Below are 27,492 nucleotides of genomic sequence, written 5' to 3' on the forward strand. Positions count from 1 at the left end.
AAATCATTACAATTATAACTGAATAAAGCATTAGTGTTATTTAACAGCAGACATTCCCTTGCTTGTTGTCACTACTGCAAGCTGTCTTTCCAAATCTGAAAAAATAAATTCTGCTACAGAAATCAGTAAATAGTATTTCCACACATAAAAGTTTTGTCAGCTGCCCATATTTTTCTCCAAAGCTATGTCTTTTTAGTGTTCTTAAATTCTTTCTATTCTACCATGGAGAAACTGCAATTAAACTGTCTCTAAGCGCTTAGATATTTCTCTGGATTATGTTCCTGGTTCCACCTCTCTGAGATACTATCCTTCCACCCAGGTTCACTGTCATCCTGTATTTATTTGACTCTATGACATGGTGTAATTGCCTGGTTATCTGCTTGTCTCCTACACTATACTTCAAGCAACTTGAGGACAAGAAAACTGCACTTTTTAACATTGACTTTCTAATATCAAATCTTCAGAGATGTTCAATGAATTTTTGTTTAATAAATGTTTAATGAATGATTTATTTTCGCTTTATTCAAATTTGCAGATTTTACCAGTATCCAAAAAATTACTTAGTATTTATTATGTAATAAATTGCACTTTATCCTACATGATCTTGTTGTGGCCTCTCTCTATGCATTTATATTCCACAAATAACTCGCTGACATAAACTGTTTCACTTTTTTTCTTAAATATGTCAGTTTTCAAGCAACTCCTAATCTCAGTGGTTTAAAATCATCAATGTTTATTTATTGTCTCTGCAGAATATATCATGCATTCCTTGCTGCTCTGATCCATGTCTGCCTCACTTGAGAAAGGAGGTTAAGGGTTCAGCTCTTATAGGAACATGTCACTCATGTGACAAATGAAAAATAAGCCACAACACTTAATGCTTCTGCTTGGTAGTGGAACAGATCACCTATATTTCTAGTTCATTGATCAAGGCAAATCACATGACAAGGCTGATGTGGTAGAGAAGTATCATCTCAGAGTCAGACAGCAACAAGTCATAAACAACAGTATAAACTACCATACTCACCTCCCTTGATATTCACCATGTCCTTTCCCATCTTCCCTTAATAGGCTTCTTTGTAACCTAGACTGAATCTTTCAAAACTGGCTCCAGTTCCTTGAATCTGGGAAGTCTTTTCTTTTTATTCAACCTCTGATCCTTTTTGTACTTATCACAAACAACCTTTTACTGCTATTTATATATGTTGGACAATGTATAAGGTTTTTGTCACTGTGACCAAAATACCTGACACAAACTACTTCAGAGAAGAAAAAGTTTACATTGGGTCATGATTTTAGATGTTTAGTCCATGAACAGCCAACTTTATTGCTGGAGCCTAAGGTGATGCCGAACTTCATGGCAGAAGGGCATGGTAAAAGAAAACTTCATCTCATGAGAGCAAGGAAGCAGAGAGTGAGAGGATCCAGAGACTAAAGAATTATAATTTCCAAGGCATTGCTCCATTCTTGTCCCACCCACCTCCAGTTATTACCCAGTTAGTCTAGTCAATTTACTAACCCATCAAATGGATTAATTCACTGACGAGGTAACAGCTCTCATAAGGCTAAAGTGTAATCACTTCACCTCTGAACATTCTTGCATTAACCCAGGAGCTTGTGGGGGACATCTCATATCCAAACAAAAATAGACAACTAAATATTAGCTCTAAAAAGCCACTGCTTATCCATCTATTACATAATGGGAAGTGCCATTAGAGAAAAGAATCTGTAAGTAGTTTAGTGTGGTTTGGAAAATGGGAAGTTGGAGCAAGAATGAAAATATGAAAAATAAGTAAAAGACACAGTAAGAAAATGGAAATAAACTGTCTTCTCAAAAGTGGGTGATATTTAACACATATAAACTGAGGATGTCATAATAAACAAGCACCTTTAAATTGTTACAAGATAACCTGTATATCTCATAATAATAGAATGTAGGTTAACCTCCAATAATTAAAAAGTAAGTATTACAAAAAAGCCATGAAATATTGTAGTAAAAGTCCTTACCTGTTCTTGTGTCAAATAATGACAAACATTCTGAGATTATTACTTTGATGTTTCAGAGAAAGGGCTATCTGGTTCATATTCACGCCACAAACAAGCAAAAAAATGTTAATTAAATATCTTTACATTGTTCTGCAGTAGTTCTTTTTTCTCTCAATTATTTTTAACAATGCTGGTAGAAGAAATGAAGACTTTTTTCTGTGATTTTTGTATTTTCTGTTTCTTGGCATTTGATCATTCTGCACTGTTAGTTTAATGTGTGTTTTCCATTTTGTATGATGGTGGAAACTCAGAGGTTGAAATTTTAATTTGTCTTCACACTTTTTTTTACTTCCATTTCTTCAACTTGAGTCTCATCTTTTTCTTATGGGCAAACATGCTGTAATCTCTAAATCTAAGTACATTTTGCCAAACTAACCAGGCTGTCTTGTGTTTGCTTTGTTCTACCATAAAGTTCTTGTATCACTTCGTAAGATGTGTATTCTTTAGCCCAAGTGTTATCTAAGAAGCCTCAGAGTAAGGAAAAAGTATTATCTCTGTGTTCCTGAAGCTTACTGTCCATTTCTTTACCAAATGCCTTAATACTATCTTCTGTAATTTTTTACAACCTCCATGACATTGAATTTTTAATGGCCAGGTGGCTTATTTATGTATCTTTTCTTTTGTTTGCATTGATATATAGTAATTACACAATATTTTCTGTAAAAATTTCTTCTAAAACTGTTTCCATTTAACAATAACCTATCAATTTTCTCTCAACCACCCAATCACATGCAGAAATGAAGAATGTCATTTACTATTGGCTGTTTTTTCTTAAAAGTTGTTATTTATTTCCATGTATCAGAAAAAAATTAAAATGATTATATACATTTCCATTTTAGATGAAAATTAAGTGAAAAAAATATCAACAGTTATATTTTCTTCAATTTTGTATCTGTTATTATTCTATTATTTTATTATATTTCATTCGTCAACTAGAATCCTTTAAGATGATCTATTTCTTGTTTGTTTTACAATAAATATAGCACATATGCCTACTTCTTATGGAATTAACAAAACTGTAGTTTAATTTTTTAAAACTCCTTTCTAGAGTTTTACCTTATTAACAATAATAATGTTGAACTTTATTAATAATAAAGTTGAACTCTAGAAAGGAGTTCATTATTAATCTTTTTCATTATTAATATCTCTCTCTCTCTCTCTCTCTCTCTCTCTCTCTCTCTCTCTCTCGGCAGTGCTAGGGCTTGAACTCAAGGCCTCAAACATCCTTAATGAGTATTTTTAAAGTTTTTAAATTTGTAAACAAACTCCCAAGAAATTTCATTAACACAGGTATATTGTACTTCTCTGTATGGACATATACATATCTGCCTTTTGTACATAAGAGGAGTAAGAGTTTTTCAGCTATGAAGAAATAACTTTTACCATTTGGTAAATGATATGTTACTGATGAGAATGCAAGCACTAATTAAGAGAGGTTCCTAACACACTGTTCATAAACATCATCACATAAACATTGTTCCTTCAGTACTCCTTATAGTGGCATCACTTTATGAAATATTGACCATATCGCTAGACAAGGTAACTCAGAACATATCCGGAATTATGTTCAATACTCACCACTCTTTCATAATGATGTAAGAGGAAAATACTGTCACTATGGATTGCACTTTATGTGCTAGCACGCTTGGCCTAGGCATTTCTATTTATTTATATTGCTTTTTCTGACACAAATGAGTTTGACACTTATGTTTCACTTTAAAGCAAATATTTTAAATAGTTTACTCTATACTTATATCTGATATAATATTGTCCTTATTAGATGTCTCTGAGATCCTATATACTGTTTAGGTTTTAATTTTATTTTTGTGCAGTGTTCTTTGGTATAAAATATAAACATGTCCATGAATTTCCTAGAGAGCCAACAATCATCTATGTCCCACTTCTTGTCTCCTGTTTCTCACAGAGGTTTTTTGTTTCTCTGCTTTTTAAAAATATCACATTGCTTTAAAAATACTAATAAGAAAAATAATAGCTTGTGACTGTTTTAGAAAAAAATCATAACTGGAAACTTGAAATAATGTGACAGCCAGGCTGGATTCTTTGTGAAATTCTCCATAACTTAATTTCCTTAAGAATATTTATGTATTAGATTAATAAATATGTGTTTAAGACATGAGATATAAATATCATTAGCCATTTAATTAGTGAGAGAAAAAAGTTTCATAATTCCTGAATACTATCAATAATCTTTTTATTAGATATATGCTCACATTCTTTCCCAAATGACAACCATAAAATTAAAATGGCTTGCTAAATTTTATACATAAACTTATCTTCACCTACCTGGATAAAACTTCTGAGCCAGAGCAGGATATAGATTAGGATCCCTTAGTTTTATGTTACCATCACTCATTCCTTGAGCAAAGCCTAAACTATGGTAATCTTCAGCTGTGTTCCAATACCTTCATCTGGAATGTTGCCAAACAGGTGTTATGGTTTAGATAGGAGGTGTCCCAAAAAGCTTATTAAAGCCGGAGCCTAATCAGTGGGTTAATCCCCTGGTAGGGATTAACTGGGTGGTAACTATAGGCAGGCAGCATGTGGCTGGAGGAGGGAAGTCATTGGGGGAGTGACTTTGGGTACATAATTTATCCATGGTGAAGGGAGTTGTTTTCTGACTCCTGGTAATGTCCTTCGCTGCTTTCCTCAAACATACCTTTCTGCCATGATGTTCTGCGTCACTTAACTTCCCCAGGAATGTAGTTCACCATTTATAGACTGAGACTTCTGAAATCCTGAGCTCCCAAATAAACTTTTCTTTCTCTACCTTGTTCTTTTCAGGTCTTTCAGTCGGTCACAGAGGCGAAAAAGCTGACTGAAACAATGGGCTTATTTAAAACTGTGTGTTCTACATTCACAACTTTGCCAACAATTGACTGAGGTAAAGAAGGATCACATTTTCTACTATCTTCTTTAACCTATCCATTGGCATTAGGGAAACAAATAATTGGAAGAAATGATTAATCTTTCCTTATTATTCCCCAGTACTGCATTCAAAGGTAGAGGAAAAGAGCTAGGATGTATGAAATTTAAATGTACTTTTTGAATCAGAAATCACAATTCAGTTCTGTTATGCTCCTCCTTTTCTAGTCACCTTCCTTCCAACATATCTTCCTCTAAGCGACTTTATTGTGCAAAAATCATAACTGATTTATGATATATATATTATATATACATATATATACTAATATGTGTATACTAATATATGTGTTACTAACATATATATATATATATATAATTATATATATAATTTTTTAAGTTGTAGGATTATACAGACTCAGATATTTGATCAACATCCTGAAGCTTTTCTGTTAACTGAGAAATAAACCATGCTAAAAATTTTAAAAAATGGAGGAAAAATTCAACTGGAAATACATTTTGTTTTATTTTCAGCATCTAGTCAATAAGAAGAACATTTTAATGTCCACTGGGCAAATAAAAATCTTCCCTGAGCATAATGAGATTCAGTCTATGAAATGGTATGTTTATGGAACATTATTGCTCCAATGGAAGAGTCTAGTCAGTAGGATTGAATGATATAGAAGAACTGAAGTCTGGAATAAAAGCAAAAGATAGAAATGGTGAGATTGTTTAAAGTGCATTACTCTGAGAAACTGAAACTCTATAATCTGTCTACCAAGAATCTTTGCAGATAATAAAGAAGAAAGTTATTGACTTATTTCAAACTTAAAGTCTGAAGAATCTAAATGGAGATCCAAGCCACCACCCAACATGACAAGTGTGAGCCACTTTGATTTGGACTGCCCAGAGGAGACATTCCTCCTGCTACTTTCATAAAGACTGATTGCTTTTGACAGAAATCTGTCTGTGCAGACTTAGATGAGTATGATCCCGAGGAGTCATAAAACCATTAGAAAAGAATGTGGGCTCAGAGGAGCTGCTCATAAAAATGTTCAGATAGAAGGAAGAAGACAGTGAAAAAGAGGATATATTTGCTACATATCCACGTTGTGAATTATGACACACATAGGGAATATTTCCAGTCCTGGGTTTCAGAAATCCCAATGAAGTAATCTTTCTGAGATATCATAAACTAAATAGTGAGAAAACAGGTCAAAGAAATATTGCCTGTTTCATTTATTTATTTTGCAGACTGCACTTAGATTTAAAAAAAAAAGCCTCCCATTTTTATTCTTGTATAACTTGTAGAAAAGGCTGTATTTTTGTTTTCAGGCTGGGAACTCTGAGAAGTAGTGAGACAGAAATTAATTGCAAGTGCTTCATTGGCATGTGATTTGAAATCAATACCTATGGAAGGCCAAGAGAGCTTGATGGGAGAGGAAAATGTCTGACTGCTACACAGGACCAAATGCAGATTTCCACCAAAGGAGTTCTAGAATTTAAATTGCAGGACAGAATTGATCAAATGGGATCAAAATTGTCAGACATGTAATTTTGAGTGTCTGTCAGAATGTGGACTACACAAATAAGGATATGATCCTGAGCAAGGAAGCCTGGTGACCTGAGGTAATCTTAAAATGGCTGGCAGCTGAAGGACATCTGCCTACATCACTCCCTCAAGCTGAGATACTGAGCTGAGCTCTCCAAGTGGAACCTGGGTGGTGCATATCATCTCAGTCTTCATCATAGGTCTGCATCTGCAGTTCCTTTCCATTAGATTATATACTACTTATTTAACAAAAGATAGCAAATTCTATACATGCAAATGCACACAGAATCATTAAAATATCAATTATTCATTGTTTTCCAATGAAATGACCAGGCTTCTTAGGAGCCCCAAAGTTACAAACATCTAGGACTTGAATTATTTTAGTCATATTAATATTGATCTGTTTCCTTCTTTCTATCCAGAACGATGCCTCATATTTTCTTGAGGTTTTTTTTTTTTCCCATTTGAGAATACAATCCTAGATAAGGAGAGCTTTACATATTTTTGTCTTTCAGCTCTTATAAACCCCCAGCAAGATAGCTATTATTTTCTAAATTTTGCAGGCAGTGATATTATAGAAAAGCTAAGAAGCTCATACAGATCCCTAGAAATATCAAATAAGAGAACATCGATTCAGAGTTAGGACACTAATATGCTATCTATATGTGACCTTTGTGTAGGGAGGGAGGCTGTTTAACTGGAAGAGTGTTGTGACATATTCTGGCTGCATGATAGGTGAAAGCCCAAAGATAAACAAACAAAAAAATGAATAGAAATGATTTAAAATTCACTCTGAAATGGTTTACTTTGCTTAATTATGGAAATTAGCGGTCAAATCACAGAAATAAACACTTTGAAGATTATTATTACATAGCAACTCAGAATTCACATGTATTTATTTGAAAAGTAAAAAGCTAAATTATAGAAAATTAACAGTGTTTCCCTCATGTTTGCTCTTATTCTTGTGGCAAGCTAGTCTAAAATGATGTGGTAGTAGAAAGAAAAATCATGAAATCATGGGAAATACAGTGTGTAATGTACCCAGGCCTCTGAATTTCACTATTCACTATGAAACATGGAGGTAATCATTTCAAAATAAATTCATGAACCATCCAACATCTGTACCTATCATCTCCATTCTCCAGCTACTGAAATTGTGTAGAATTTTTATCAAAGAATTCCATTCTCTTACCATCCACAGGTAATACTCCTAGAACTATATTGCCTAAGTCATGAGCAATAAAAATTGTCACAGTGCTCTTTATTCTCAATATATGAACTGTAATTTCAGTCATTGATTTTGCCAGCATGTCTTAAGCATGGAATATTTTCCAGGTGCCATGATGAGTGCTAGGAATTAGAAGCATAAAATACATTCCCTCAAATATTCACCTAATTGTTCTAAAATGTCATAATTATTTACTTAAAAAAAGGAAACTAAATATGACAAATGGTGTCAATCTTTGCTAAATTTGGTTGCTAAATGACTTCTGTAAATAAAGTTGAATGTAGAGGGCAGATGCTCATGTAGTGCTACATGCCAATTAGACATAATTATGTGTATGTGTATATATACATAGTAACTGATATTTCTTAGTGCCATCTAGTTTAAAAGCTGCTTTTATGTACATTATCTCATTTAATTATCACATCAAAACTGTAAGAAAGTTGTTATGATCACTTTCATTTTACTGATGAGAAAATTGGTATTATAAGAATTTAAATAAATTGATCAGTCTGTATAGTTAGTAACTAGCAGAACTACAACTACAATCAGAACAAGTAATCTTTATGGTGGAAAAATCTGGGTTCCATCAATGCAGATAAATTTTGAATAGGCTTTTGAATCTCATATATATTGAAACAGGAAGGAAATCTATTTAAAGAAGCCTTGAAGTAGAGGTACACACTTAATATCATATATGGTTGAAATCAGAAAATCTGTGCCTAACACACCAAGTTTAAAAAAAAAAAAAGAAATCATGTACTTAAATATATTTGTGAAGGAACAAGCACTGAAAGGATAACAGTATTTCTTTATTCTTTTTGCCTTTCCACAAAGTATGTTATAAAAAATAACATTTTCTCAATGGAGCGCTTGCATAAAACCTGGTTGTGAGAATACCACCAAATGAAACTAAATAAATAAAATTAAACTTAATACAGATATATAAATATATCTACATATCATTTAAAGGTTGAGAGTTAAAATGAATTAATTTCTGTCCTTATCCAATCCCACAACACATTGCACATGACAGCATATCAGTATTTGTGTAATAATTGACATTTATACCTCTGGTATCTATTGAAAGTTCCAAAGGGCAGAAAATGTGGCTTATATAGAACTAGGTTTGTCTCTCCACAAATATCAACTTAATTTTTTGAATAGTGTTATTTTCCCACTTTCATATTAGAAAGGATGTGCCAATGCACAAAAATACGAAGTACATATGTGATGAACTTGATCTGCTTCAGTTCCACAAGGTTTCATTCATTCATTTACTTATTTTCTTTGTGTTGATTTTGATCTGGACAGAATTTAAAGCTAGGGATGCAATGAAAACCAAGAGCAATGTACTCTTAAGTCTCATACCATTTGAAATATAGTGGGAAAAGTAGATATTACATAGTGGTTGCTTTTAAAAAATTACTACAGCAATAACCTCAAGTAATCAGGTAAAGATGCATTGCACAATAAGGGTATACAAGAGGGCTTCTAACCTGCCCTTCCTGAAGTTATCTTCTAATGAGGAAGACAACTATTAAAAACCAAAGAAGTCACACAAACAAACCTGAGTTTTAGTGAGTATTGTGGAAAAAAATAAGTTAGTGAAATGTGCTAGTATATAAATAGATATGTTTTGTGCAGTATTGTGAGGCCCAGAAGAGATAGCATTCTACTGGCATCCATCTATCATTAAATGGTAGCAATTAGTGAGGTCAGGAAGTTTGGAATCCCCATGTTGACTTCTGTTACTTATACTAAGTACAAGTCATTAGGAATTCTGTACTTTTTTTTTAAGCTATAACATTTATAAATCTGAGAAGTCACAATATATATAGTGTATCTTGATTTCAGGAAAATTACTGAGATAAGTTTTCACTAAATTTTAGTGGTTACAATAGAAAAAGTGTTTCCTGGATAATGATTTAGAGTCAACACTGACTGAAGAATCATCCTCAAGTTGAGTGGCAGGCTTGGAGATGTGGATAGCTAGGATAGACTCTTAAAGGGATTAGTCAGATATTTTTATTATAGTTTGAAGGATATGATTTCAAAATATAAAAAAAAATGAAGGTTAACAAAATGGTTCATATTATGATGAAACTGAGATATAAATAAGTCTTAACACAACTCTTCAGTATATAAAATTCAAGTATATAAAATGCTACTACTGCCACCACTATCACACTGGCTACTGGACATCTTATTATGCTTGGAGGATTATGAATTCCATTTAAGCCTTAGGGAACTCTATGAATTAAACTACTGTTGCCATTTCATAGATGAGGAGACTGAATTTTATGTGGATCAGATAATTTGCCCAAAAACAGATTTACTAAGTTTTATACCTAAAATTTGAATGAAGATGATCTCATGCTAACTCAGTGCTCTTATCCAGAATTTTGAGTTACTTCTGATTAAGGCAAATACAATCCTTTAAGATTTAGCAGCTTCATGCAACTGATTCTGTCACTTGCCAGTTATGTGGTCATGAGGAAGTAATTCACTTTTTAGAGCCTGCTATTGTAGAGATAATATTATTATTAAGTATATCAGATTTTGTGAGTATTGAGAAGACTGGCATATAGAAAACACTTGGAACAGGATACAGTAATGACCAACATATATTAGTTAATACTACTAACAGCACTTTTAGATTTTTATAATAAATATCTTCCTACATTGATAGCCAGGACTAAATGTCCACAGACTTGTGTGGATCTAGATAATTCCTAAAAATTTAGGTCTCAGTCATTCATTGTCATTTATTCATTTTTAACAGTTCATAACAGGGTCCTGATATTCTTCTATACTCATCCACTCTTATTTCAAAGGTGACAATAAGTCAAACATAGGGAAAAATCAAATTATGAAAGGCTTGATGCCAAGACTCCAAAATATTTTCTCTAATATTGTTATCTACAACATTGCTTTAAAATAAAAATTGAAAGTACCCAATGATCCACACTGTTTGTGGAAGATTTTATACAATTCTGAATATCCCTTGAGCTCATGGGATCTATGATTTTTAATTGTGGGGCAATCAAAGAGAAAATTATATAAGCAAAGCTGCTTGGAAAGTCAGCTAAATTTATGTAAGAGAGAGAGATTTTGTTGAGCTATGTTAGTTCATTAAATGTTTTTTTCTATGAATAATGTTATTTCAATACACTAATATTGATTTTTACTTTCTCCAGGACTTAGACTACCTGCAATTTTCAATGAGGCCATAAAACTTATTGTAAAATTTCTAGTTATGTGTATTTCTGTCTAATACATGTCCTATCCATCACAGGATGGTACAGTCAAATAATCCAGAATTTCAGAGAGAAAGTTAGCTTTGTCTTGTTTAGGAATTTATTTTAAAATGATAAAGGAGAGTCTCCTCTTTTTAATCTTATTGCCCTCTTATTATATCTGTTTTTCCTTTCTTCCTTCACTCTCAACCTTCCTCTCACCTCTGTGTCTTCTCTTATTCAATCAGCATTAAATTTTTTACTACTTAAAAGTCTTGTAAGACAGCGGTGAGTACAATGGAGTTTGATGAAGGGCTCCATTAACTGAAAGTGAAGCAATATACAAATAACAATGTTTGTGGTGATTTTATTTTACTGTTCAATGTTTAATTTTTATATCTACAATGAAATGGTCAGAAGTACCTGGTGTTGATAGATTTCTCCAAACATCTTTTTAGTAATTCCATGGTTCTGCAGCTTTCCCTTTATTTCATCATTTTTTCCTATTGATTATGTTTCTTTTATATCCCATGCAATGTTCACTGTGTAACTAAATAATAAAGAAAGTCAAAGAAAGAAAAATGTATGATACTCTCATGCGTAGTTCTAGCTACAAAAGTAATAACCAGGTGGTAAACAATCACCACAGATTCTGAGCTTTCACAAAGAAAGGCTAAATTCAGCATTGAAGGAACATAAATTTGAGGCACAGTGGAGTACAAAATATAGCAATGTTTCTTTAATATTTTGGGACTGATGGCTAATTCAAGGTTGCTATAGGACTTCAATTATTTTTAAATGAATTTAATCAGCTTAATTGCTTCAATCTATTTTTAAATTATTATATCAGCAATATTCAAACTTTTTTTTTCTTACCTAGCTCCTTTGGTTCACCTTACAGTACCATCATTTAAATGAACCCTGGTAATTATTTGGTCAATTTGTTTATACGTGCTTAAACATGTTAAGCTTTTTAAAAAATAAACTTTATTAGATATCAAAACCAGGTTGGAGATCCCATGTAAATGATTATAATTTTTTTTCTTTCCAAACATACTAAATTGGTGGGAAAATATATATAAGCAAAATTAGGTATTCATTTTTATGTATGAATATGATCAATGCAATACCTTATTATGATTCTTAGGTACAAAAATAGTATTATTGAAATGTAATTTCATATAATCTGGAAAGGACATAGTCAGATATATAGAAAACAGCATAATATGATAACTCATTCAAAAATTCTTACTGAGAAATGGAATATTGGATATATTCCTGTATATGGTTTAAGTTAAAAGGCCACTAAATTTGGAAGTAAGTTTGAGTACTTCTTAAATATGCTGAGTTTTCGTTCTTAGGCTCCTAATTATTGAAATTAAATGATTATTTATGAGAAATTACTTGTATGGCATATTACATCTTTAAGATTTTATAATTTTATGATTTATTTTAGTTTCTGTATTTATATTATTCTAACCTAATGATGATGGAGTCCTGATAGGAGATTTTATGTATGAAATATACATAGAAATCAATTATACAGCTAAAATTTCTAAAAATTTTATATATATAATCATATTTATATATTATTACATATAATATAGTGTATATGCATATAAAATATGCTATTATGAATGGAATTACTAAAATATGTCTTAATTACCTAGGAAAATCATTAAAGGATTTTTCTCTGAAGTAATCACAGTAAAATATGGTTAAAAAGTGTATCATAAAAAACAGAAATAAAAGTAAATTAAATTTAGTGATCTTATACATACTTTTTGACTTATAGGTGTAGCCATTTATATTTCTTAAAGATGAAAGTTTTAACCTTTAGTAATTTTTTCTTTATTTCCCAAGAATGAGATTAGAAGGTTTTCAATAAAGGCAGTACACTGTGATATAATATAATTGGCTTTAAGAGTAGCAACAACCAAGTTCAAGTAATAGCTTAAAACCAAGTTCAAGTATTAGCTTAATCAAAAAATAGATGTGTAATACTGGGAAAATCATATAAACTTTTCTCAATCCCTTATGTAAAACAGGACAATAATATTGGTGTTACTTCTCCTGCTATACTGTAAGAAAAATGTGCTAATATTCACTTATTAATCTGCATTAATATTTTAAAGATTTTTGCCGATCATTATGCATGGTGCAAATAGATGATGGGTGTAGTAGAAATATAAGTATTTTTACAGTACAAATATTAATTAATTTGCAAAAGTATACCTTAAAATATGTAGAATCCTTAGTTTATATAACTAATGGAAGGGATGTAAAATTATACCCAACATTCAAAAACATATTTTCATGAAAAAAATACTAAACTATCATACAGTTTAAAGAAAAGCTACTTTTTCCTATTTTGAGGCAAGAAAAAGAGGTAAGTGACAGAGAAGAGTCAAAAAGATGGGTTGAGAAAAGGTTTTGTGATATAATTGAGAGGAGAATGAAAAATCTTTAGTGGTAGGATGCACAACAGAATTTGAAGAGGACAGTGGAACAGTGGGAAGCTGTGTACCCTGTCGGTCCCCATCTTTTTCTCCTTTGACTAATATTGTGGACACATTCATGAACTGTTTATATAAATAATGGTAGTGGAAATCAAAAAGGAATGGTTGAGGTTGCATCACTTTGTCTAATTCTCCACTTTATCTCTGTCATTGAAAATTCATCTCTTCCGTTTGCGAGTGACTTGAAGTAGTTTCTATGAGAGAAGACAGTATATATATATATATTTCCCTGCAACATTGATGCTGGGTTTTACCATGCACTTGCTTAGAAAAAGAAATCAGAAGGCAAGGAATGGAAATAGAGACTTTATACATACATGCATATTAGGTATGGACTTTTGTCTTCCTGTCCTTCAAAAAGAAAACACGTTCTGGCACCAAACACAAATTACACTGATTTGAACACTACATGCTGTATACACATATTAAATTATCATACTGTATTTATAATTAAAATAATAAATAATTTACAATAGGTGAAAGAAACCAGGCTCTGCAATAATCGCTGGTGCAAAAGGAATGAGACTTTTCGAGCATTCCTGAAGCAAAGCCACATCCTTGAGTCACACATATCTGAGTGGAATTGGAATGAGCCAAACATCAATGACCCCTTATTATATCCAAAAACTAAAGAGTGAGAAAAAAAGAATATTGATTATTATGTGCTACTAAGTTTGGATGTTGTGGTTTCACAGTGGTATTGCAGCATCTAGTGATTACTATAGGGATTAATCAGTGATGAGGATCTCTAAGGAGGAACTTAGAGATAAAAAATAAATTCACCCAACAGACCAAATGAAAGCAGAAATTTTGGGTCCCAATCAATCATTTTTATATATCAAGAAATCCTAGAATGCCAAAAGTTGAACAATTATATTTTTAAAAAAGCATATTTATATAGAACATTATCTGTGGAAAATAAACCATTTGTTTAAAAAAAAAAGAAAAGGAAGCAAATTTGTGCTTTGTCTTTTCTCAGGGTAAGTCCAGAATTGTCAAAGCGGCGTTTTTTTTTTTGTTTTTTTTTAAATAGATTAACATAGTGAACCAGAAACTTCCCTAGCAAAATGATCAATGGATCATTTTTATAATGCAGAGACTAAAAGTTTAATAGAAGGAATGAAAGAAAGGTATTATGAATCTCTTCAATTACAAATAATCTAGGTAAATTGGAATGTCATAGAGGCCCTGAAAAAGATACTAACTTCTCCAGTAAGGACCTCTGAAAGTTTTCCTGAAGGCTTAACTTCTTGTTGAGAGAGAGAGATATAAAGAGAGAGACTGATAAAGTCACTGGCCCACCAATAATAGAGATCACCTAATGTCACAAAGTAAGTTTAGAGGTTAACTAGCAATAGTAGCAAGGAAGTTCTGAGACAGATTCAAATATTGGTTAAAGAACTTCTGGAAATTCATTCATAGTCCTGACACATCTCCCATGTCAACTGAGTGCAACTGAGTGCTGACAGAGAAAGAGAGCTGGGAAGGGCACATCTGATTCAAAGCACCTTAAAATCTTATAGACTGGAAAATTCACCTTCTATTTATTTCTAGAGGAGAATAGCATCACAGCTGGAGATTTTGCAATAACTTTACTTAAAATAGATGCTATGTGAAATGATGCACACCTTCCATGCATACTCCTTTCCATTGTCTCTGGATAAATAACATAGGTCAAGCTGCAGCATGGTCTAACTGTCCTTGCTATGGAAAGAATGGAATTACTAACCCACAATGGGATATGGCTAACAAATTCTGGCAGAACCTAAAGAACATACCTGAAAGTGGATCTTGATTATGCTGGAAGAAATTAGAAGGAATCAAATTCAGGCCTTAATGTAAGAGAGTTTATTGATATGGAAGTACTTTCTCATGATTGTGGCAATGACAGCTAGAGCTTATCCTAAGGCTCTGCTGGGCCATTATCTGGTAAGCTTATGAAAAACAATGACATGCAACAAGCTGGGAGCAGGCATCGGAAATGTCTTGACAGAACTGAAGGGATCAACAGTTCAGCAAAGTGAACATGTTAGTGTGACTTTATAATACAAGACTTGAGAAACCATCAGCTAACTGTTCCCCAGAAGCATCAGGAAACAGGCTCTTCTTTGAAACAATACAGAATGATGGAACAAGAGGTGCACTGGCAACATCAAGAAGTTCAGTCATGTCTACACTCTCTAGGGCAGGAAGGAGTATTATGCATGCTGTTTTGTCAATGTTCTGTCCATGTTAATCATAGAGTATTGGTTTCTGGAATTGGAATCCAGGTGGAAGTACTCAAGTAACAGAAGCAAAATAAATAAAATATATCACAAGACAATGATAACTTTCTAAAATTCTGGATTATTTAACTATACCATCTTCTGATTAATAGGATATGTATTTGAGAGAAATTCATATATCTATAATTTTATGGCCTCAATGAAAACTGCAGGTAGCCTAAGACTTGGAGAGAATAAAAATCTACATTGACTTATTACAGGAAGCAGTGGCCATTACATAGTGATATGTTCTTGATAAGGAAAACAGATATAAATGATAATTATGGCCTCAAGAAAAGCAACTCTGCTCTTAACATTATCCTGATAGACTCTTTGGGGAAGAGATACTTCCTGTCCTTGCAAATTTGGACTCTGCTGCAAACAGAAGTTCTGGCAGGAGTGATGCTTTACTAAGGGGACAAAGTAAGAATCCCACTAAATCTACATTTATGGTTGATTGTTGGATATTCAGGTCAATCAATCACAGACCCAGAAAGGAGCCACAGGTTCAGAAAGGATACAGAAAAATGTTGATACAAACTAAAAATAACTTGTAGAAAGGGTGAGAACATATTCTATCACATAACAAGTCTTAATGTAAAATCAGTGTAATTAAAATAGTATGCTAAATAGAGTAGTAATTCAATAAAACAGATGGAGAACACAAACAATTCTTTCACATTTAGATGGGCTGTGTAATTAATGTAAATGTGGGTCACTACTTGCTCTTGCATACAGTTCTTGACACAGTTCATATGAAAAACAATTTGGCAATACAAATAAAATTAGATCTACACATATTCATAACATAGAAACTCAGTCACATGCTTATGAAAACAAATAACCCATAAGTATTCACAACTGCCTTGCAGGTAGCATTCTCAAACTGCAGACCACTCAAATACTTATCAGTGGAGTATAAAAATGAATTATGGCATAGTCATGTGCAATAATAGCATGAATTAATAAACAGGCAGATATTTGGATAAATCATAAAAAGATAAAGATGAATGAAAGATGTCAGATACTAAAACACACATAAGTTTTCATTATTTTTATATACATTTCACAAAACAGACACAACTAAACTATATTGTTTATTGATGCTTATTTGGGTTGTAAATCCATGAAAGAAAACAAGGAAGTAGCATAACAATTAACTACAGTGGAGCAGAGTGAGTGTGTCTGAGAAGCAGGCTAGTTCTCCTGAAGAAGCATCATGTACCCACACATACTCTTTTCACATTCATGTTTGTATTTTAATAATTATAATGCTGTGATTTATGCTTATATCACCTTCTGTGTATTACATATTGTTCTTAACACTTACAAGATAGGAGCTGGTCTTAACAGAAGCCTTCAGAAATAATTGAACTCCTTCTTATTAAACCAAAGATTGCTTCCCAATGTTTTTCCCCAGTTAGGCAGTAAAGTCAATGCAAATAATTGTGGTGAGCTACTGCATTTGTAGAGAAGAAAACTGAATACAACTAAGGTGAATAGGCCATAAATTTTCATAAGTCTATAAAACAGAAGTGCAATTTGTATAAAGTGTGTTCTCATAAATATGTAATGTTGCATAAAAATATACAGAGGCACGAATGGAAGAGGACAATGTGAGGTAAAAACAGGTTGATATTTCTTCTTCAACAAATGTTAAATAATTTAAGTAGAGTATGTATTTAAAATAGAAAATACAATTTCAAATAATGAGCAAACAGATTGTTAGTAGGTGTTTTACACTTTTCTTCTACATAATCTTTATACTTGGGAAAATCATTATTATGGCCCTGTCCAAGGATGAACAAATAGATATATTATTTTGTTCTCTACCAACTCTAAATTTTATTTTTTTTTTGCATTAACACTTTCTTTAAATCAATGCTATATATATACATATATATATTATACATGCTTAGTTCTAGAAATAGATATATATCCAATATTAAAACTTCTACTGTATTTGTCATGGAACTTATTTACTTATGGGTGCACTTGTGCAGTATGTCAATTATGTGCATTTAGATGTTGACACACTACTTCCACAAAGTTTATGAATTGTCAGTATGAAACTTTGCTTTTAGATAAGTTTAGTCCATTAAAGATAATTTAAGTTAGCTTCCTTTCAAGAGTGAAACACTAGGATACATAATGAGGTTTCTAAGATCCATATAGAAGAGTTCTGCTTTTAAGAAGTTTGAAACAAATAGATAACATGAATATAACTTAGTACCATCAAAAAATGTGCACAGTATAAAATGTGGTACTATGGGTAAGGGAAAGTTTTATGGAAGAGATTATGTATGACTAGGATTTTCAAGGATAAGTTATCTAAAAAAAAATAGGCAGAAAGAAGAAATTAAAACAGGGGCATGAACAAAGACCTGGGGAGAGCTTTGAGGACCAATATTACTTGAGTGGTAAATCTGTTTAGGTACAAGTTTGGATGACTGGAGATAATGTTCTCGAAGCAATAGTGGGTGGCGAAAGATGTGTCTTGTGTACTGAATGAGGAAAAGGGCAGTCTTCTGGAGATAAACAGTTTGTTAAAGACATCATGCCAGCACTTATATTGAAGATACTCACGAGGAATCAAGACTTGTATCATGATAATCACCCAAGAGCCATAGCAACTGTTCAAGAAAAATAATAAGAGCCTGATGGAGGGTATTATGAGAAAGAAGGGGAGAAGGGGAGAATGATTGGTAACACGTAAAGTGATCAATATTGGTGATTGACTATTTACGGAGGTAAAGGAAGAAAGAGGAAACTCAGATAGTTCCAGTGCACCTGGCTTGGGGGATGATTAATTGAGATGCAGAATTGAGGAGGAGGAAGCCTTCCTGGGGAGGGTGAAAATAAGAGTTCAGTCTTAAACCTGTTGAAATAGAGATGCCTGTAGGGTATTCAAGTGGATTTATTTTACAGGTAAATGTCTCTGTGAGATTGTAGCTTAAAGAAGCAGAGGGGCTTAAGGTACAGATGTGGGAAATATCAGCATCTCAATGTAATCATATCTGTGGGATTTAACATGAGTAGGACTTCCCAGAGGAATGCACAGAGTCACAAGGGCAATCCAGAAGATACTTCCAAAAGCCAAAATTTATGGAGCAAATAGATAAATGAAGGCAGAAACTATCAGACACATTTAAACATAAAGACCAGAATTAAGCACAGATTTGAAATGGATCACTCTATTTGAAATGGATCACAAGAAGGAGAGTGATCCATTTTAAATAGAGCAATGAAACTATTTAGATGAAAATAATGTTTCACACTAAAGAGGCCATTAGTGATCTTGAGTTTAGGGATGGGTGTTATTTATTGTATGTCTAGAACTACACAACTATGACTATACATACATACACACATACACAAATAGTTGGTATTATTGCTAAAATTGGTGACAGAGAGGCTATAAATAATTATTGCAAAAATACACTAACTAAATTTTTAAACCTATTTATAAACTGATAATATATAAAAGATGAAACTTCACAAATTATCAATGTCCATTTAAAAATATTTTCAGGCAGCAGTATTAAAACAGACACCACCAATTTTTCAAATTGTGTGGGTTTTTTTCTTTACCCAGCTGAGTTTCTGTGTTTGCATTATATTGTTTGACTTGACAAGAGAGCCCATAAAATTCCCCACTTGTGGCCCACTTAAAAAAGAAGTATTATAGTTTTAGGCACTGTTGCATGTCATGCTGAGCTACAAAATATAAAGAAAATGCCATAAAGCTGTCCACCTTCATTTCATTTTTAGAACCCCACACAGGGAGACAACAATTATATTAATCAGAGACAGACTGTTGAGGTTTAGATTTATTTTGTTTAATACTGAATTGTATAGCTGAAGGAAACATCAATTTCTTTTTTAAATGACACCATCACTGCCCTTCTAAACACTGCAGATTACTAATGATTTTAAAATTGCCTTAAGGGTTTAGAATGGGATCACTACTACTACATCACAGCTAAGATTTAGCGTGCAGATCTCACACTGGGAATGCATTTGCTTTTCAGGTTAAATAAATTCAGCGTCTTTTATTTGAGAACTGGGAGAATATTTTGTTGATTCAGGGCTCACTGTTTGTAACCTATGGCTAAAAGAAGTCAATTTAACATGAGAATTGCTACAAGTCTTTAATGGGAAGTTTGTTGGGAAGTGCCTTACTCTATACTTCATACCATGCTAAGAACCTTATTTAAACATACTTGTTCCCAAGTAGGCCTTCTCTGATGCATTTGTGCATGCACTTATGCCCAAGATTATTTTGAAAAACAGAGATGAAGTTAGTACTTATTCTGAAGAATTCCGGCACTTAAGAAATTTCTCCATGAAATGCTACTATGAAGCCCAGACACATTTTGTATGAGCTCAAACCTTCCTCCTTCCACTCCCCTCCCCAATCCTCCACTGTGCCTATCCACACAAAGAAATGCACCTGAAGCTCCTAGAGCGGAACATGTGCTCAAGCAAAGGCAATCTCATTCTCCTTTATGTTCAATGTTACCTACATGACATGTGTGTATTAATCCTTCCAGTCACTACAGGAAATTCTGTTATCTAAATTCAAAATTCTATTCTACGTCAATTTGTTGATAAAGAAGTCCAGTCCCAGAGAGGCTGCATTACTTATTCACAAAACAATAATCATTTTGATAACTTAATCCTACTCAGTATGATTCCAGAGCTTGAGATTTAACCTGTTGATCAAGGTCTATGTATTATAGGGCTGGATCTGGAGTCACAAAACAACATGATTTAGTGCAAGGATGAATCAAAACAACAGTATTTTCATCAAAAGTATAAGGAATAATAAGGGGCAGGAGGTAAAATGAGAAGTCTGGTGAATCTAACAGGGGAAGAGTGCTTTCTTTAGAGTCTATCCATCTGAACGCTCAATGGCCCATCACAGAGGTTTCACCATACTCTGCTGTACATTTCACAGAGCAGAAAATATTGGGTCCTTTTAGCAGAGCTCCAAGGGACCTAAGGTCCAGGTTGTAGATTTAACAGCCTATGACTTCACAGAAATATTTAGGGTCTTTTGCTGCTATCTGTTGACTGAGGGATGTGGGGTCATCAAAGTGCTACTGTAGCTAGTATCTAGTATCACCTATTATCTGGGACCATTTCTGAATATAAACCATGGGCTTGCTTGTGATCCAGTCAGGACATGCATACCCTATCTCCTGTGAGATACTGTGAAGGATCCAAAACAAAATAGCAAAATGACAGATTCTGTTATCTATCACTATTTCACTAGGACCCATTGATGCAAATTGTTTAAATCTTCCATTATTGTTGGCTGTTGACTGAGTATCTTCTAAATGCCTCTTCATTTTCATTGTATCTTATATCTTCTCATTTTGCCTGATATCTTAATTTTCTTTTACTTTTTTCCAAACCTAAAATATTACTAATAGGTCAAAAGGAATTGGGATAATGGGATGATTTTCCCATCAATCCTGACCTGGCCACCTCAGTTCAATGTAACAGCTCTGAGTTCTTCTAGGAAATGATTTATATTACCCATTTGACATTTAAAACAATATATTATTACTGTGTTTATTAGGTTGATTCTGCTCACATCATTTCCCACTTACTCTCCTGCTACCACAAGTACTTTGACAATATTAATAAGATTTTCGATTCTGAAGCTGTTATATTATACCTTGTGAGTAGTAAGATCTATATTTGTTGGTTTGGATTCTATTTTTACCTATGCTGAACAACACTTTTTTTGCTACATATAATCTATAAATATTGCTTCAGAAGTACTTCTTGTTAATATGGTTGTAGTAATAACTATGACACTACCTTTAAAAAAGTAGATAAAAAGTTCCTTCAGCTTTTGAATACAAATATTAGATTATTCATATTAACATATCATTAGAACATAAACACAAACCAATAACTCAAATTCAGTAGAGTAATTAACCATACGTAACTTGGCTTTAAGTGGGTCTTAATAGTTTTTGTTGACAATTAAAATTAAATTTTATAAGTGTAGCATGAGTCATTTAGCAAAATTAATGTATTATATAATTATCATTAGATAGCAACAGGAGACCATTATGATGCATCAAAATTCCATTCCAAGAACATTACAACTTCTCCAAAACTGCAGAATCAGTTGGATGTAGGCTGCTTTGCATATTTTTCTCTTCCTTTGAACTTTTGAAATCATTTTAGTTTTATGAAAACACATTTTTGCCTAAAGAACAGGACAACTATACTGTATTAAATTATGAGTGTTTACATTCATATTTCAAGTTTTAAAACTAAAATAAATTACAGAAGCTATTTCTCATCAAATTGAAAAACAAGGCAAGAAGGAGAAATTTTCAGGAACAAAGAATCACCAGGAAAAGTGGCAGAAACAAGAAAAATGAAAATTAAACTAGAAATAATAATTGTATACTTCATATGGTTTTACCTCAATTCCAAGTATTAAGAAAATAAGAAAGTCAATTTTCACAAATTATTTCAATACCTGTAGTTGATATATACAATTAAAAGAATTTGTTCTCAAAATATGATATTGTAGAATAAAAACCACAATGTAATTTAATCACCAGTATGATTAGTTCAGGACTCATATGCATGTACTTTTACCCTTTCGAAATTTAGGATCTTCCACTATAAACTATTCAGAAAACTGATGTTGTCATACCTCAGATTCTTCATGGGAACCCCAGCATCTTCTATAATGTGGCTTAGGGAAATATTTATGATAAGGCATGTCTTATGATATGGTTTGCTTTCATTGCTCTTGCCTTTACTTACACAATTACCTTTGCCTTGATAGTAACTGACCCCTCCCAACTTCACTCTTACCAGTATTCATCCTTTATGAACAAATTTCAGAATTTATCACTTTCTATGATTTCTGCATATGTACCAAATGAAGAATTTATCACTTTAGAGCCAGGATTCCTGACTCAGGCCTAATTCCTGCAGCTGGGGAGGCTGAGGCAGGAGGATTGTGAGTTCAAAGCTAGCCATGCAATTTAGTAAGGCCCTAAACAATTTAACAAGACCCTGTCTCTAAACAAAATATAATAAAAGGGCTGGGGATGTGGCTCAGTATTAAGCATCCCTGAGTTCAATACCCAGCACCAAAAATAAGAAAGAAAAAAAAAGTAAAGAATGTGTCACCTTCTTAGTTTGGTATGGGAGAAATTTTCAAGTGTCCAATGCTATCCTCAGAACATTTGAATACTCTAGCCAACTTTCACCTGCTAGCATCTGTAGCCTAACATACCTCAGAATTTGCCTCCTTCTATCAGTATTATGTCAGTATTTACCTACTTACTGGTGATGAAGAAAGGCAAAAACATTGCCACTTCACCCCAAGCATCTGCAGCCATGCACTCTCATGATTTAGTGTATGAATTTTCCATTTCCATCACTAGTCAGGATAAATAATTCTTATGTACAAGTTTATACCTTTTCTTATATACCCTTTGATACCAAACTCTAGTTCTTCTAGTAATAACTGATTTAAAGGTAATCCCTTTATTGGACGCTGCTCCTTTTCCTTTTATTGCATGTCTCCCTTATCTCTCCTTTAGTGCTATCTGAATTTCTAAAAAAGATTATATACACCTGAATCTTTTGTCTCTATTTTTTTTTCCTGTGGTAAGACATTTGACATCAGAGATATGGCAAGGGAAGTGGATCCTTCTGATGGGTTTGTGGAGTTAAATCCTTCCAGGGCCAGGAAACCAAAAGAACCACCAGGAGATTGTAATGTCACAATGACCCAGATTCTCCCCTGCGGTGAATTAGGGTGGCATACAAATGAAGAGGATGTATGCTTTATACAATCTCTACAGGCTTTGATAATGACAAAGATAATGATAATGACTGTGGAGTTCCTAGTTTTTATATGATAAGGGATAGAATCAAACTAGACAAAATCCCAAAACACAAGAAAGTCTAAAGAAAAATTTCTCCTTTGCTATTGCAGAAGACTGGATATAAAACCAGGTCTGAATTATAGAAATGGCTTACTTCAAAGCACCAATAATCCTGTTCAAAAGTCAGGGCATGAACAGGGAATAAGCAGGACCCTGAAAGCTGGAATTTAGACAACCAGGTGGCTCACATTTTCCTACAGGAGGATTCTTTTCTCCAATAATGGTTTGGTTTAGATGAATGCCCTCCAAAGGTTCATGTGGTAAAGGATTGGTCCTGAGAGTGGCACTATTGAGAGGTGGCAAAACTTTAAAGAGGCTCTAATAGGAAAAAACTACACTTAATGTAGGAACTCAGCCCCTTCCTCTCTCTCTATTCCTGGCACAAGATGCATATAGTTTGCTCCACTAAAAAATCTCTTCAAAATATGCTCTTCATGAAAATTTTATTTTGGAATCATGGCTTAGAGGCTCAGTCCATAGTCAGCTGATTCCATTGCTCTGAGATGGAGGTAAGGCAAAATATCATGGTGGAAGGCCATGGAGGAAGAAATCTGATCAGCTTAGGCTGTCCAGGAAACAGACAGAAAGCAAAAGGCTCCATGGACAATATAAGCCAAGGTGCATAAGTCATACCCTTAGTGATTTTCTTCCTTTAGTTACACCCCACCACCTATAGTTACCACCTAGTGGTCCATTCAAATCAATCCATCCAATGGATCAATACACACTTGAGGTTACAAATCTCATAGTCTAATGATTGTCATCTCTAACCATTGCTACATTGGACATCACATTTCCAACACAAAGTTCTCAGGGGCCCTTCATATCTAAATTATATTTCCTGGAGAACAGCCTAGAAGTGAGTCTTGAGAGTGCTGGCCAAAGAACATGTATGAAATACAGGACCTTTAATCAATACTAAATATTTGTTTACATGCTCAAGTCAATTCACATGTAAATTTATGTATTTTATGCTTTGAATATTTCTATCTGAACCTAATTATACAGTTCTCTAAAAATATCTTATGTCCAAAAAATAGAAATATATTAAATAAGAATAATCTTACATTAGTCAATGTTAAATTACACAACAATCATAAAATGCAATCTACATGCTTAATAAGTTAAATCTAGATGAATAGGATAAGATTTAAAAAAAAAAAAAAACTTGTAGAGTATCCAGCAAAGTCATTTAACAGATTACATTACCTTCATCTCTTTTCCAAAATTAAAGTGTAAGAAACCATGCATTTTTTTAGAAACACATTTAAGATATATACATAATTATTCCACTTACCCTTACTTGACCCACAAAGGCATTGACTTCCTCCTCCACCACAGATAAGTTTCTAGGCAGATATGGATCAAACACTGGAGCATTGTCATTGACATCTGTCACTACCACGTTTACTGTGGCAGTTGAGGTCTTAAGGGAAAAAAAAAAAAGATGATTGAAAGTGAGAGGAGCTATTTTTATTTTACATTGAGCTAAGTTGCCATCCCAGCATTTCTCTATTTGAAAAGCGTCTGATTCCTATTCCTAGTCAGGAAGCAGCAGCCTCAGCCTGAAGTTTTCAGACATCTCAAAACCTGATGGAAAAAGCAAATGATGATATTAAAGGGCAAACGTCTTGAAAATGTCAAGTATTTCCTGGAGGCTTACTTTTCAGGAAATGATTTTACCTTTATCTTGTTCACATTTTATGAGTGGCAAGTATATATACACATATGTAGCTCTTTATCCCTGAAAGTACCATTCCTATGGTTTTAATCACATAATTTTCACTGTTTAAAAATAAAACCTAAGACATTACAAAATAAAGTGATATACAAGGAGATGTTCTCAAGCATGCTAATACTATCACTATATATCACCTTAGTTATTGTCATGATTTATATCTAAATCAAGAATTTGAGTACCATGTACTGTTGTGGAATTATTTCTCTATAATCATATAGCCTATGGGAAGGTGAGGATTAGTATGTGCTACCTAGTTTAAAGGTAAATGTTTCACCTTACAACCACAAAATATTATGTTGGTCAATGACTTGGGCACAATCAAGTTTACTTTGTCATGTGTGGCTTGAGCTGGAAACTGCTGTCTAATCAAATCCTGAGTTCAGCACTTGGCCTCTACCTATCTCTACCACAGTGTGGGATAGTTCACAGAAGGCTAAGGACAAAGTCTAAATTAAAAAGTCAAAAGTCCATTATGCTGCAGTATAAAATATTTAATAACATATAAACAAAATGTAGGGAGAAAAAGCAGGTAAAACAGTCATCAGAGATTTGTTCATCTTTTGTTTAAAAACTACAGACACAATTTCTACCAATCTGTAACTGATCTAAAGCTAGACTAAAAAGCTGAGTATAGATAAAACAACTAAAGGTGAATGAATTTGAAGAGGATTTGTAGTATCCATGGGCTGAGGAGTCAAAAACTGGATTTTCTTGCTGCCAAGAAGAGTGGTAATGATAAATATTTGATGCTTTTTGTCAAGATCATGAAGTTCTGATGCATGATGATTATATGATGATTATATCAGGCTTCAGTGAGACTTATACCTCTCTGAATAGACTAAGCTGAGCTGTCTCTATTTTAACAGAAACCAAAGAAAGACCTCTTTTTAGCAACATGGTTTATTCTAAACCTCTATATTTATAACATATAAAATGTTCAGCAGTTATTAAAAAATCACCGGGCATAGCAGGGAAGTATTGGGTATTAGTAATGGATTATTTCTTTATCTTGTATGTCCATGGGCATATCCATTAAAAATTCATATAGCTACTCTTTATGATTTATACATATTTAAAATTCAATAAAAATTTTATTTAAAGACACATATAAAGATGGTCAGAACAGCATTATAAATACAAAATCTGGAAACCACCCAAAATTCCATCAATAATCAATGTTTATATAGTAAGTTTTATTCAAGCAATGTCATAATCCACGGTAGTAAGAATGAATAAACTACTTCGAGTAATCATTTGAATAAATTTTATGAAAATAAAGTGAAATGAAAAAAGTCAGAGAAGACTGAATATAAACTATATACTCCATTTAAATTATATAATTCCATTTATATAAATTTCAAAACCAGGTAAAATCTCTACATGGTGTAAGAAGTCAAGACAGGGGTCTTTGGGGAAGAAGATAGAATAAGGACTAGTATAATCAAAAGTCTGGGCTTCTGGAGTTCTGATTAATTTCTGTTTCTTAGAATAAGTAGCAGATACATAGGTGTGCTCAATATGTGAATTTATAAATCTGTACAATTATCATTTGCAGGTTCTTCATTTAAGACATGCACACATACAAACATACACATGTGTTGTGAATATATGTGTAAATAAGTTAAAATGTTTATGACTAGATGAATTGCAGATATTTTATTGTCCCCCTCTAACATTTATATTTTTCCCAAGAAAGCTACATGACTTTTATAACAAAACATATTTTAACAAATATTATTTCTTTAAAAGTTAGGTTAGAGTTGAAACCAGGGTAAGAAATGTGTGTTGTACAGTTGAAGTGGTTTCCAGTTTGCCGGGAGGTGAACAAGACATTAAAACTCTGAGAATCACCTTAGCAGTTTGCTGGCTTTTTTTCAAACTACCTGATCTTCCTATAGGGCAGACTATCTGTACTTCCCAATCAATCTAATCTACCCTGTTCTCATCCTATTCTTTTAGAGTCTCATTCTTGATACTAAAAAGCTGTATGTTTTCAGATTGTTCTCTATCCTCCTTCAAAGACTGTGTCCTGTAGTTGGGTAATGTACAAGAGGACTAGATCACTACGAAAACTGAAAAATTAAGTAAC

The 27,492-nt window shown here is 33.0% G+C and overlaps 1 protein-coding gene across 17 annotated transcripts in view; it reads right to left on the bottom strand.

Annotated features, from left to right (window-relative positions):
- Pcdh15 (protocadherin related 15) overlaps positions 1 to 27,492 on the bottom strand; it is a 716,528-nt gene that overhangs the window by 189,015 nt on the left and 500,021 nt on the right. For all 17 annotated transcript variants that reach the window (XM_077799359.1, XM_077799358.1, XM_077799357.1 and 14 more), the window contains one exon: positions 24,960 to 25,088. In XM_077799359.1, coding sequence (XP_077655485.1) covers positions 24,960 to 25,088 — 129 coding nt within the window. The remainder of the gene's footprint in view (positions 1 to 24,959; positions 25,089 to 27,492) is intronic.

This window comes from Urocitellus parryii, chromosome 5 (assembly GCF_045843805.1).
Source record: "Urocitellus parryii isolate mUroPar1 chromosome 5, mUroPar1.hap1, whole genome shotgun sequence".
Classification (NCBI taxonomy): Eukaryota; Metazoa; Chordata; class Mammalia; order Rodentia; family Sciuridae; genus Urocitellus; species Urocitellus parryii.